Genomic DNA, 15,096 nt, shown 5'->3' with positions numbered 1-15,096 from the left:
TCTTTTTTCCTCCATAGCAAATAAATTCCCACCCACTTGGTGAATAAGAGCTAATTAACATATAATCCTCCATGGGCCATAGCTATTGAATGGATGGAGGGATTTTAGAAATAAAAACGCCAAATTGATTATGAGCATTTAAAGGGATTCTATCATTAGAATCCCTTCTTTCAGTACTACCAAGTCGGAATAGCTTTAAGAAAGGCTATTTTTCCCATACCTTTACAATTTTTCTTCATGCCGTCGTTGCGATTATATTCCGTTTTCTCTGTATGCAAATGAGTCTCCAGACAGCACAGGGGGCGGTCCCCTGCACACCAACAGCACAGGGGGTGTCCCCTGTGCTACCTAAAGCCTCTCCAGCGAAGCCCTTCATCTTCACCGTATCTTCATACGAAAGTGCTGACTGTGCATGTCCGTCGGCCGATGGACATGTACAGTTGGCGCTTTCGGATGAAGGCTCACATATCCGTCGACCATTTTCCTATGGCCAAACTGATAAACATGTAAGAGGCCACAGGGAAATGGCCTACGGACATGAGCAGTCGGCGCTTTCAGATGAAGACTCGGCAAATATTCTGTCTTGTGAAGAAGATGGAAGGCGTTACTGGAGAATCTTCAGGCAGCACAGTGGATGCCCCCTGTGCTGTTTGAGTGCAGGGGGACTACCCCCTGTGCTGTCTGGAGACTTATTTGCAAATGGAGAAAATTGGGAATATCACCGGAACGGCATCGCAAAGAAGACATCTAAAGGTAGGGAAAGAATAGCATTTCTTAAGGCTATTCCGACGTGGCAGTACTGAAAAAAGGGATTCTAATGATTGATGTATGGTGTTCAGGGTCTGCTAATGTGAACAGAGCCATTTCATTTTCAGTGTGCCCCTATGGTAAGAGGATTATTAATACTGCAGAGTACTGGCTGGAAACTACTTTGGTGCATTCGCCTTTCTTTTATTTGGTATTGCAGTCTTTTGGCATTTTATTATGTTCAGGGTTTTGCAGTGCTAGTCAACTAGATGAGAAAGCAAAGTGGAAGCCAGGACATAACGGAAATGTTATTGCACTGCGCTCCTATGATAGCGGATGGCATTATATTTTGTATTCTGTGCATTTTTCTGGGAGGAAATTTCCCGTTAACACCAGCGCTTTGTTATCTGGACTAAATGTGACTTGTGATAAGCGGCTAAGAATACTTCCTAAATAAACATGTATATCAGCTGTGGATGTGGAAAGCGGCCAGCACAGAGGATATATCTGATGAACTACAGCACCTCTATTTACTGAGCAGCCTTGAGTATAGACTTTTCATGAGCCGTGTAGCCATAGTGTTCTGCTCTATGTACACAAGCTCTGTTCTGCATACTGAAGTCTATGCTTTGATGCAGACATTGATTTTCATATTTGCAGTGTGCTGACAACACAAATTTTAATATGTTTCTAGCGATGAATAAATCCTCAGTATCCATAGAGAGGTATATTTCTCTCTAATGGCATGGTATAGCTCCTCTCCCTAAGGCTACATTCATATGCTGGTTTACATTTCACGGGGCAGATTTATTTTTTTCATAAAAAAGTTAAAATTGTTGCTCTCAAAGTCTCATTTGTGCAAAATTGTTTTCCAATATGCTTGTCCCTTTCCTGTATTATCAGCTTTATCTTTCGTTACAAAAATAAACAAAACCATACGGACGATAACGTCTGTTATGTCGTTTACATTAGTGTCAACGGGACAATGTGACAGCAACGGACATTAACAATCATAGTGTGAACTCAGTCTTACCAAGCGCTGGATCGGTAAGAGTAACCTAAAGCTCTTACTGGGAGGGCAAAAGAGATTCTATCATTAGAATTCACTTTTTTAATTAAGTACACGTAGGCCTATCCCAGTACTATCCGAAAACTCTCCAGCGACGCCTCTGTCTTCTTCTCCAGACTGCCTCTTCTCCCGCATCACCGTCGAGTCTTCATCCAAAAGCGTTGACTGTGCGTGTCTGTCGACCATTTCTGGTGCATGGGAGAGTGTTAGAATTATTATAAGGCTGAAGCCTCTTAATAATTCAGGCACATCCCACACTAGTCGAGATTGTACAGGTTCGCCAGTCTTAATAAATTCCCCCCCGTGTTTGTAAGATTTGCTCCCACTATGGAATTCCTACTTCTCTAATGCCATATTTTTCTATTCTAAATTAAAAATATTTGTTGCATCCTATACATTTATTACATGTTAGATAAGCTATTTGTCCTCTACTTGTTCCTCGACTGAAATTTCTGAAGTGTCTGACTTACTAAGACCTGAAATCTGGTTGCATTGTAAATGAGTGGGTTCGTCTAGAGTCCTGATTCATCACACAGTTCTTTTAGGATTGTCATTATGACTTTCGCTCTTTAGTAGGAATTGTGCATTTGTACGCTACATCTTGGCCTCTAGGATGGATTTCCTACAGAAAAAGCCAGTTTGTAGACCACATTACCACTGTGGTTATAATAATTGAGATGTCTACATACTTATCTGTCTGTGTTATACAATCCTATGCCTATTTTTCCTCTTGGATGATTGGAAGTGTCCTCACAACCACAAAATCATTCTTGATCTCTGTCCTAACCCGTTCTGGTTTAGTTTCTCATGCCAGCATTTTATACTAGATGAAATCAAAGTAAATGGCAATTTGTAGCTCGATGGTTCCATATTTAATAGTCTGCCGGAAAATACAGTATACTTGGAAGTCCTGAAATTTGGGTTGTCTGCTAGCTAACTACTGTATTGACTTCTTGTAGGTGTAGATAGGTGAGACAGTCAATAGGAAAGTGGTATGTAAATAATAATCCTTTATATAATAATTCTTTAAAAATACACAGAAAATGCACAGAAAATAATAAAAAAAATCCCTGCTATGTCTGCCTTCATCTCTTCCTTTCCTTCAGTCGTCTTCTGTCTAATATGAAACATATATGAAGAAAGCTTCTATAAAAAAAAAAAAGTTCACTAGGTTTCTCAAGAGCTTAGCCATATAACGCCTTCCCTTTCTTCCTCACTATAATGTGTCTGGCTATAAGACAACTGGCTGTAGCAGGACAAAAGATTGTTAATTCCTCCCCCTTAGCCAGTCAGCAGCCCAAGATGATATCAGATCACAGAAGATTAAAGGGATTCTACCATTTTTTCTACTTAAAACATCGGAATAGCCTTTAGAAAGGCTATTTGTCTCTTACCTTTAGAAGTCGTCTCCGGCCCGCCGTTCGGTAGAAATACCGAATTCTCCAGTGACGCCTCCATCTTCAACAGCAACCGCCTCTTCTGCCGTCTTCTTCCGGCTGGAGTCACACTCTGCTCTTGCGTGCATGCGCAGTACGCTCCTGTAGTTCTCCGTAGCAAGAGCGTAGTGTGACCCCAGCCGGAAGAAGACGGCTGAAGAGTCGGTTACTGTTGAAGATGGAGGCGTCACTGGAGAGAGTTCTCTGGTAGCATTGGGAACGCCCCCAGTGCTGCGAGAGAACTCATTTGCATACCAGTAAAAAACGGTATTTCTAATGAACAGCGGGCCGGAGATTCCGACGTCTTAAGTAGAAAAAAAAGATTTTTAATGGTAGAATCGCTTTAAGGCTAGGTTCACACTTGTGCTGGACTCTCCATCATTCAGTTACACTGGTGGACCTGAATCATGGAGAGACAATCCACTAAAAAAGTGGTTACCCACGGAACACGGACTGTTATGGGGTTCGTCAGGTTTCTGCTGTTTTTGTACTGAATCCGGCAGAGAAGAAAGGTCCTTCATTGCAGAATCTGCAGAGAGAAAAGTCTTGCACATAGTCTCCAACACAGATGTAAATCTAGCCTAACCCCTATGTAATCTGTTGGGTTTCAACAACATTGTTTGTGATAGGATTGTGCAGAAAATACTGCAGATTGACATTTTTAGCTTACTTTTATTATTCATCTTTGGGTTTCATGATCTATTGAAAAGTAATTGCATTTATAGTAGCCATAACTGTGGTCCCAGGAGTGGCTAGTGCACGTCGTTGCACTGGGGAAACCCTGCATGGTCAATGCAACATCAGGCTGTGTATGAGCAACCTAAAGGTAGAGCATCCTAGTAGTAGGAATCTAAAAAGTACCTTTATCCAATGAAATGTCCAGACTATGGTTTCATACTTGTAATAGAAATATTCTAAGCATGAATACAAGTTATTAAATTATTGTTGTGTTTATAACCATCTTTAGGCATGAACAGATCAGTGGAGCCATAGAGAGTAAGTGATATAGGAAGCTGCTCCAGTAAAAAATAACCTGGAGGTGTAAGGCAGAGGAAGTCGTGTAGTGCGGTTCACTTAGCGAGTATTGCGGGGAAGTCCGTTTTAGCAGAGTGTGAAGGATTTGTGTTTCATTGCTTCCTTGCCAAAGTAGGACTCTTTGTACTTTCAGCAGATGTCAGCTGCAAATGGAGAGATCGATTTCCATACTTGTGAAATTGTCTGACAAGAGGTGCTGTAGATGGAGAATTTTCTTCTTAAGATTATTAGTCTTAATGTGTGAATTTAAAGATTTTTCATATTCATATGATGGATTGTTTCAATGACCCTTGGATTTCTGTCCCAAATTTGCAGTTTGCGTTGTTGCAAATTTGCAAACAGTATGAGCTCTGTTCAGTGGGTCAGATCCAGATGGCGAGCACCCGATGCTGTTTCTGTTGCAGGAATTGACATGTCGCTTCTTTTTTCTAATCTGTATTAGAAAATCTCTGACTCTGTAAACTACTGAGCAGATTTTCAATTGAAATCAAAGGGATGGTGATTGTAGGTGGATTTCTGCATAAAATGTGTATGAACACTCCTCTGTGTGAAGGTTCCCTTAGGCTTAACTCCATAAAGTTTGTGTAGATTTTATTTAGATAACTTCGTTTTGGTGGTGTCATCTAGTAGAGATGGTCATCTTGCACAGTCTGTTAAAGACTTGAACATGGACTATAAGGAAGCTAAGGTTATTAGCCGCATCATGTGACTCAACTGTGGACAGCTGTATTGGAGTTATTCCCTTTATTCCCTTACAGTTCACACAGAGTTTTTTGGTCAGGATTTTGAGGCCGTATCCGCCTCAAAATCCTGACCAAAAAGACAGCTCCCATTGATTTCAGTTTTTTTTTTCCGGGAGCCGGTTTGTTGCAGCTCCCGGAAAAATAAGCGAGATGCTCGTTCTTCAGGCCGATTCGCCTCATGATTCAGCCTGAAGACACTCCCTCCTCCCGACTAGGCCCATTCATTGGGCCTAATCCGGAGCAGAGTGTGCGACTGGATGCCGGTACAGTGCATCGGCATTCAGTCGCGGCTACCCGTTTTTTGGTCCAGAACCTGAGGCAGCCTCCTTCTCAGTTTCCGGACCAAAAACCTCATGTGAACTTACCCTCAGAGAGTTGAGAGTGTGTTGCAGATTAGACAGTGCTCTCTGGAAAAAGGGTATTCATATTAGCTTGCTTCCACAAGACAGAAAGCGGTCTCTGTAGTGTCATCTGTAGCACTTAGCCACCCTTTAGTCAGTGTCTGACCATTTAACAGGCCTTGCAACATGACCGCATAATTTGTTAGTGAACGAGCTGTTTTTTTCATGGCTAGCAAATGACACATTATTTTTCTAGGGCCCCATATACACACCCATGTATTATCACGTATCCTTGAAGTGGACACAGCTCAGGACAGGTCCTATTCCTGTTTGTTTTACGGCCCAGGTTTACTGCAGGAAATCAATGGAGCGGACACATGAGTTATATTGTGCCGTTTTCCTACGCACCCGTTGCTCTACATCAGTGGTAGGGAACGTACGGCTCTCCAGCTGTTGCAAAACTACAACTCCCAGCATGCATACTTGCTCTGTTGTTTTTGGAACTCCCTTGGAAGTGAATGGAGCATGATGGGAGTTGTAGTTTCACAGCAGCTGGAGAGCCAAAGGTTCCCTACCCCTGCTCTACATGATCGTCTATATTTAGCCTAAGAGTGTGGGTGACAGTCTAGGGGTCCGCAGGAGTTTCTGGGTGCTGTATTTCAGCTCTGTAAATTCATAGGTTATATGGAGCCATAACATGAGCCCTAGAATACAATTAGTCTCATTGCCTTTGTATGAGGAAATTGCTTGTAACATAAACATATTATTCCAATTTCCATTCATTTGTTTAAATTTACTCCATGTAGGAAGCGTAATTGGAAAAACAGATGCCTTGATATTTGTCATCCTGCTAGTCTGTGTTATAATATCCTTGGCAGGTTAAATGACTTTTCCCTGTTACAGTTTTCCTAAGTCAGCACTCGGTCTCAAACTGTGATCCATTTATCAAACTACTGCAGTTGCCACACTAAAAAAATGTGTGCTTCAATAAAAATTGTGTGAAGAGATACTGCGCCATCTGTCCTTAGACTATGCCGCCCTCCATACACGACAGCAAAGTCACTGAACCCACTAGACAACTCTTTTATGTGTTTGGGGCCTGATGCAAAATGTATAATGAAGCCTCTCTTTACCCTGCGCCTTTTAGAGTGTTGGCATAGTTTACATGTCATGGGCCCCCCTCAGGGTATGGGGCCCGGTAGCGACTGCTAGTGTTGCACCGCTTATAGCTACGCCCCTGCCTGTGTGCATGTAGCCTGATAGCCCAGGACAAGTCTTATTGGGAGGAAGGTATTAGTTTACGCAACTTTTTTAGTTCAAGACATATTGCGAGAAGGCATCAATATTTACGCTACTATTTAAGCAACTTTTTAACACCGCTTGTGACATTTGCACCAACCTCAGCACTAGGTAGATGCACTGCCCGCCAGATTTATGACAAGGCCTGGCTACTTCTCCAGCAGCGCTGGCGTCAAATAAGCCAATCTTGAAGAATCCCCCACCCCTAATATCATTAACATACTTAATTCTGTCCAGTGATCCCTGCTACATGTACACAGTTTATGGGAGCCACAAAGCGCCCAGTATATACTTGTTGGGTTCCACATAAGTGGACGTTCACTTTAAATACAGTCGAGAGATTGGCACAGCAGTGGCATACTGTAGTAGTAAGCGGGTAAGCTGAAGATGAAGCTGCCAGAAGGCTTAATAGGTGATGGCACAGAACTGCTTACTTTGCAAATATCATTGTGTAATGTGATGTAATCACTTCCAATTGAAAACCCTGCATTAGAGCCTGCCAGGATTAAGCAGGTGTCCTGGATATAACCTGGCCGTTGTAAATGTACGGTGTAAGCAATGCTTTGTAATGGTACCTGAACACTTCTCTGGTGAATATATTACAGTACATGTATACTATACCTAAGGAATTGTTTCTAGTATCAACACTAGAGAAGGGAAAGGTAACATGGTGTACTGTCTTTCCTTCTATCCGGCTGACGCCCAGCACGTGATGCCATGTGACTGACTCTGCTTACATAAACGTAAACCACAACAAGCAGCGTTCCTACATTAATGCCGGCGGGTAATTATTGTTTAATGGCCATACTGTTTGTGTATGCTCCATTAGGTCTGTAATCTGGAGGCAGTGAAAAAAGACATTTCCAGGTAATAATACATGAAAAAGGAGGTTATCGCTAAATGCAGTAGAGGTGGAAAATGCAAATAAAGGCCTGTGTCTATTGAGACCAAAACTTCAGCAATAACGTGTGCCTGTAAATCACTGGAAGATGTATCCGCTGCCAGATATTCTGCTACTTGTATCTGACACAGAAATGCCTCATAATCCAGAATCTCATAAATCTGGAAGCAGAATAGAGAAGAGATCATCCGTGCGGAGGCTCCTCTGAATATTTATGTAACGCTACACTCGTACTTGGTTTGCATAATAGGAGGAAAAAGTATCTAGATTTTTTTTAATTTGTAGCTCAGTCCAAAAAAATGTTCCAAATAGGAAATGGATTGAAAAAGTAATGCGTTTTGTGTAGAAATTGTCTGGTCCAATTAATGTAATAGTCAAGGAATAGAAAAAGCAGTGCTCCCATGCTGCAATGTCCTCCAGAGAATTTCCCACTGTATACCGGTCAAACGTATATGACCGTGACCACAAACAGGCATTTTTTTCTTACAGTGGACTCAAAGCACGGGGAGAACCACAAAGATGTTTATCCCCAATACTCCCTAGGGACAATTTCTTAGGAAACCAATGTTCCCTTCACTATATTTTGGAGTCTGGGGAGGAGGCTGGAGTACAAATACATGGAAATATCGGGAGAACATACAAACTTTATCGGGGTATAATTCTTTGTCATGTTAGAACCCAGCACTAGAAAGCAATAATGTTAACCACTAAGCCAAGACAGTGGTATTTGTCACATACTCTTATATGCCATATCACATACATGAGACAAATGTATAACAATGTGTTACAGATGGACTAAGACCTTACCTAACCTTTACGCAGTCTTTGCGTAAGACAATAGTAGAGTGCAAGTACATAGAGAATAACTCTACTTCTGGTCATTAAATGTTCAGAAATTTTTAGCAGTTTCCATTTCTGTTTGAGATGGTAGGTAGAGACTAGTTGCCATATACTGCACACAATAAGTAGAGTAGAATCTGTCCGTCTGACCGTCTTTCTCTCACTTAGAAACACATCAAGATCAATGGAGAACATGTAAAGAGAATACTGACCTCTAGTGATGTAAATAAAGTACTTTGGTTTTGACAGTAAGCTCTGATGTAGCTCCAGCATCACATTAAGGCCAGATTCACATGGCTGAGTTCAGTCTGTTGGATACGCACCAGATGTCCCTGCGCTGGGACCCAGACTTCCAACATAATCATAATCTATGGTGTTAGAAGTCCCTGCTTCCCCTCGGCTCTACTCTCCTGTATTGTAATCATGCTTTCAGTGCGGGGACAGTAGAGCTGTGGGGAATAGGGACTCCTAGTGATCTATGATGATGCTGGGAGTCCAGGACCCTCCTTAGGCTTTGGTCTGAGAAATGCACCTGGCGTCTGGTCCATATCTCGCATATGAATATATCTGACATATGTGCTGGGAGCTTTGCTACTATGTATGGTTAGTGGACTTGCAAAATGCAGTGTCATAGGAACCTCATTGTGTAAAAAAATAAATAAATATATATATATATATATATAGAGAGAGATTTATTTTGTGGACTCTTTATTTTGTAAGGCACCTGTACATGAACTCTTGCTCTGCATGCAATTCATTTCATCCTACTGACCTATATGCATATCTGTGGCTGCAATGTCCACCGTTCTTTATACATATTGTTCAATAATCTGGCACCTGCTGAGCTCTATATACACTCACCGGCCACTTTATTAGGTACACCTGTCCAACTGCTCGTTAACACTTAATTTCTAATCAGCCAATCACATGGCGGCAACTCAGTGCATTTAGGCATGTAGACATGGTCAAGACAATCTCCTGCAGTTCAAACCGAGCATCAGTATGGGAAAGAAAGGTGATTTGAGTGCCTTTGAACGTGGCATGGTTGTTGGTGCCAGAAGGGCTGGTCTGAGTATTTCAGAAACTGCTGATCTACTGGGATTTTCACGCACAACCATCTCTAGGGTTTACAGAGAATGGTCCGAAAAAGAAAAAACATCCAGTGAGCGGCAGTTCTGTGGGCGGAAATGCGTTGTTGATGCCAGAGGTCAGAGGAGAATGGCCAGACTGGTTCGAGCTGATAGAAAGGCAACAGTGACTCAAATAGCCACCTGTTACAACCAAGGTAGCCAGAAGAGCATCTCTGAATGCACAGTACGTCGAACTTTGAGGCAGATGGGCTACAGCAGCAGAAGACCACACCGGGTGCCACTCCTTTCAGCTAAGAACAGGAAACTGAGGCTACAATTTGCACAAGCTCATCGAAATTGGACAATTGAAGATTGGAAAAACGTTGCCTGGTCTGATGAGTCTCGATTTCTGCTGCGACATTCGGATGGTAGGGTCAGAATTTGGCGTCAACAACATGAAAGCATGGATCCATCCTGCCTTGTATCAACGGTTCAGGCTGGTGGTGGTGGTGTCATGGTGTGGGGAATATTTTCTTGGCACTCTTTGGGCCCCTTGGTACCAATTGAGCATCGTTGCAACGCCAAAGCCTACCTGAGTATTGTTGCTGACCATGTCCATCCCTTTATGACCACAATGTACCCAACATCTGATGGCTACTTTCAGCAGGATAATGCGCCATGTCATAAAGCTGGAATCATCTCAGACTGGTTTCTTGAACATGACAATGAGTTCACTGTACTCCAATGGCCTCCACAGTCACCAGATCTCAATCCAATAGAGCATCTTTGGGATGTGGTGGAACGGGAGATTCGCATCATGGATGTGCAGCCGACAAATCTGCGGCAACTGTGTGATGACATCATGTCAGTATGGACCAAAATCTCTGAGGAATGCTTCCAGCACCTTGTTGAATCTATGCCACGAAGAATTGAGGCAGTTCTGAAGGCAAAAGGGGGTCCAACCCGTTACTAGCATGGTGTACCTAATAAAGTGGCCGGTGAGTGTATATATCTCTGTGTGGCCATGATAACCTCTTCCGCTACCTTTGTTCTTCAAAGTTTTAATTTTATTCGGTCCGTTTCTGAACATTACGCCTCCTCTGAAGCACAAAAGTATATGAACATGTAAGGGTGCGAGGTGAGAACTAATAAAAACGTTGTAAGCGCTAGACAAGGCACCGACTGAGAAAACATCAGATACAAATCAATACCCAGGAGCACAAAGCCGAGGCCAAAGGAAGATGTTCTGGTCACGTTACCTTGAAACAAATCCAGAAATGATGTGAAACACTAGCTAGTCATCTACCGGAGCTGAAAGTAATATTGTATTTGACAACACAAGGAAAAATGGATTTCTAGTCCTCGTAATGCTTTGCGTGGTTTCCATTTCAAATGCAATAGTCTCCTTTGTATTTGGCCCAAAGGTAATTCTAATAATGTGTCCACTGCTGGAGCCCGTAAAAACTAGGTCAGTGCTTTCAGTAGGTCAGCAGCATAAATGAGTTGGGAATGTTACCATATCCAGTAGCTATTTGTTAAAAGGCACCTGGCAGCGACAAAAACCTTATTGTTAACACCTCTATTAGTTCCCGTACTAAGGTCAAGTCATTGGGAGCGTCTTTCATCCACTAAGTCATCCTCAGGTAGGGAAATTGTTCTTTCAGTAGATATATGACAGCCAGATCCCAATTTTAGCACTTATACTGTATAGATTTCATGCAGGCTGGATATGGAGGAAGGCACTTGTACGTTGTCCTCTTCAAAGAACTAGCTGAAATACTGATTCATTTCCTTACCTTTCCTCTTGGCTGGACGTATCCAGGTGTTTTTGTGTTACAAGATGACTAGCTTTTCAGAACAACATGTTTCAGTCTATCCTGTCACAAGATACTATGCTATGCTATATATGTCAATGCGTGGCCACTCAGTGGTCATGTTGAGGTTGCAGCCTGTCTAGCTTGTCATGATTTTGTACTGTATTGGTTCCTTACCCAAATTTGAGGTAAGGATGGGTAGGTGTATTTTAATTAAGAGAAGCCAGAGCTTGGCTGAATATGTTAGCGCATATCACTAATTCAGAATTTTTTGTTAGACTTTTGAAATAACTGAGATTTGTGAGAAGAGCACTCCCATGCTGATCATACATCCTATGATGTAACTAGCCTTGGTTGTGTGTTTCTGCCTTACATATATTTACTTGTTTCTATGATTATATCTTACAGATTACTGGCGTCATTCTTCTAGCTGTTGGCGTGTGGGGAAAACTTACATTAGGAACATATATTTCTCTCATTGCTGAAAACTCCACCAATGCTCCCTATGTCCTCATTGGAACCGGAACTACAATCATTGTCTTCGGACTCTTTGGATGCTTTGCCACTTGCCGTGGTAGCCCATGGATGCTGAAACTGGTGAGTAGCTTTTGGGATCTCTGTGAAATCTAATCTGCATTGTATGGTGTATATATTAGCGTTTACAGTGGGTTGATACTGTATTTAACCTCTGAAATGTATTTCTTATTCCTTATTTTGGAAAATTCCAATGACTGTGTCAGACTGCAACAGTGGAAAACCTTATTTATTCCAGCACAATCTAGATACACAGCTGACTCACAAACAGACCTGACCAGTTTTACATGTGACTGCTGGGACAACCTTCTGGCAGGTCTCGATAAAGATCAATTACAACGATGATATGGTGCGGGGAAGGAATCTTGTTTCAGTAGATACAGTTTTAATCTACGTGTTATATTTTTATATAAGATGCCAAAAATGTACAAAGATTATGAAAACCGTTTTCTATTTCTGGACATATATATTACATATGTGATTTATTTGATGATTTATGTTCTTTTGGGGGTTTTACCATCATTAACATTTAAGGCATATTCACAGTATATGCCATAAGTGTGTGATTGTTGAGACGTCCACATCTATATATCTGCAAAATACAGCACCTCTGACCCTGTCTACCAGGCAAACCATCCAGCGGGCTAAATGATGGTGCTCATATCTATGGATGTCACATCCACAAGCTTTATAGTTTATACCATAAACGCCTGACATGGGAAAACCTCTTAATTTTATTAAGTGAGTAATCTCGGGGGAATGGAAAAGCTTATAAAAGCACTCCAGGTTTTTTTTTCTTAATATCTCTCTATTTGTAAAGTACATCAGTTAAAAGGTGTAAGACTCGGGCTACGTGTCGACTTTGTTGTCAACTCCCATGGCACAACCAAAAATCCAGCAGTGCTCAGTGTTTTTGTGGTTATATAATGCAGTCGCGTCTCTCTATGTATTCCTATGAGGCTAACATTGAGTGGGCCTATAGAAATCTACGAATTCACCAAGTGCATGGTAAAAAAAAAAAAGATCTCCTGCCTTTTACCTGATATGGAGGCAAAGATGAAAAGAAAAAATCCTGGGTTGCTTGTTTGGATGACACCTACATCTGTTTCTGGCTCATTACATTATAAAACATGAGGCAGATAAGATAAGACTCTTAGTAGACACTTGTAAACTGCGCCAGATTTGCTAAAGTGCCTGAGGCTGTTTAAGAATCTTGTGCGCTTTTACACCGTCTTGTCTACTTTTACTCCACTTATTAGTTTCAACAATGTACCAAATGTTTCATGCATTTTTGGTGCACCGTTTTGGATATTGAGCATTGACTATTTTGACAAACTCCTCCCAGCTGTCCGATAAGACCAAGATACAGTTAGAAAAATGTGTAAAACGTGTACGCCAATTTTTTGCACAAATTACATCAGCATTCTGGTGCATTTTTACTAGTTTACCTGCCCCACTATCTGTTTTTATGGTCACTATGGGATTCAGACATGTGACTGCGAAGTGCAGCATGCACCTGAGTGGAATGGATTGTATGTTGTCACAGTTGTGGGTGAATCCATAGTAGGGGGCCATTCACATCACGTTGTGATCATCAGTTTAACTGATCAGTTGTGTAGATGTGGAAAAACAGATGGAAGTGGATGGGAAATCATCATGTACAAAGAGTCAGGAACAGCTTCATGGTTTTCCCATCGGGATACACCCGCAGCATAGGCTCGATTTCCTGTAGAGATCTGCAGATATCTTGCATTATTTCTGTAGTTGCTGTAGATGATTTCCGGTTATACGGAGGATACTTCTTTTCCCTTTATTCCATGGATAAAGATTTCCTCCCTGGTCAGGGAACTGTAAAGCCATCATATTCTGAGTGGTTTGGTATGTGTGTCGCGGAGCTCCCCGGAGAAATCTCTTTTTATAGTGCCAGTACAGCGTGAGCGCTGCGTTTTTTTCTGCACTGATAGACCAATTAATTTGTGCAGTTTTTGTCAGTACATTGTGTGGGAGCTGCAGCAGAGCCAGCTGTGATATTTTCATGCATGGCTTATTATAAAGTAAACTTTCCATGGCGAGGAGCTGATGACATCACAAGCGAGATGTTGCAAAACAAAGAACATGCTTTTTGTAGCCTAAAGCAGATCTGAACAGGGTTCTCTTTTCTGACCCCAATAAACATGCCTGCTCAGATGAACATGTATGTATCTTTTAATACCTAATCCACTGGCGGATACCTTTGGTAGGTATATACCTCCTGAAAAAACAGTGGATTGGGTGTCCGTCAAATGGTGTCTGTATTGGACCAATCTGGCAGAATGTTCTGACATTAAAAACCACTGACCACCACTTGACAGTATGATATTTATCTTCTATTGGACAGCTTTAGGCCTCATAGACTAGTGTATATAGAAGGGGTTTTTTTGCCAATTGCATGAGAACTAGAAAATAAACATATTGGGTAAACTTGCCGGTTTCTATATGGCTGGTGGTCCTCAACATTTCGCCACCTCTGTAATATTTGTTTCCTCCATGATGATGGTAATTCTGATCATTTGTGTCTTGCAGTATGCAATGTTTTTATCCTTGGTGTTCCTGGCTGAACTGATCGCCGGAATCTCAGGTTTTGTGTTTCGACATGAGGTAAGTGAAAATTATTGTATCCCCAAAAGCGTGTTTGCCTTCCCCACTAACTTTGAAGACGAATCTCTGCCTAAATTAGAAATATAATACCGTCTTAGCATTCTGTGGCGAGGTAGCACTATGTGTCCTCCATTGATCATGGTTGGATATCATTGTCTTCTCACAAGCTCCCAGAAGACATGGCATGAATGTTGATATGGTGATTTATTTGCTCGTATACTCCACCCATCTGACTGTTGGGATGACAGGCAAAAGATTAAATTTGAGGTTATGAGCACAGATTGCTTGCGCCAGGCAGAGAGGCTAGATTGAGATGTGCCCAAAAACCACCACCACGTGCTGTTCCATTTGGTTTTCAGTTGTTAGTGGCCACAAAGTTTTGTAGTTAAAATGATGAAGTTGAAAGGATTCGAAGGGTCTTTGTAACTTTCCTCTTCTAAAAGTTGTTAAATGAAACCTTAAATATGTAGTAAACTAAATCTTTTTGGTACAGTTTTTTCGAGATGTGCTAGATTTTCCAGGTTTTTTCCAGAAAATTTGCAGCAAGCACATAAAATTCAGGACAGTTAAGTGTGCGGTTTTGTAGATTCTGATATTCTGTAATAATATTCCTGTCTGGTGTAGTGTTAG

At 41.6% G+C, this 15,096-nt stretch overlaps 1 protein-coding gene across 1 annotated transcript in view; it reads left to right on the top strand.

Moving 5' to 3' along the window:
• Positions 1 to 15,096, top strand: part of TSPAN7 (tetraspanin 7) — an 88,186-nt gene that overhangs the window by 56,593 nt on the left and 16,497 nt on the right. The window contains exons 2-3 of the mRNA XM_075263980.1: positions 11,704 to 11,892; positions 14,392 to 14,466. Of these exons, the coding sequence (XP_075120081.1) occupies positions 11,704 to 11,892; positions 14,392 to 14,466 (264 nt within the window). The remainder of the gene's footprint in view (positions 1 to 11,703; positions 11,893 to 14,391; positions 14,467 to 15,096) is intronic.

This window comes from Leptodactylus fuscus, chromosome 2 (genome assembly GCF_031893055.1).
Source record: "Leptodactylus fuscus isolate aLepFus1 chromosome 2, aLepFus1.hap2, whole genome shotgun sequence".
Classification (NCBI taxonomy): Eukaryota; Metazoa; Chordata; class Amphibia; order Anura; family Leptodactylidae; genus Leptodactylus; species Leptodactylus fuscus.
This window is presented reverse-complemented; position numbering and strand designations above follow the sequence as displayed.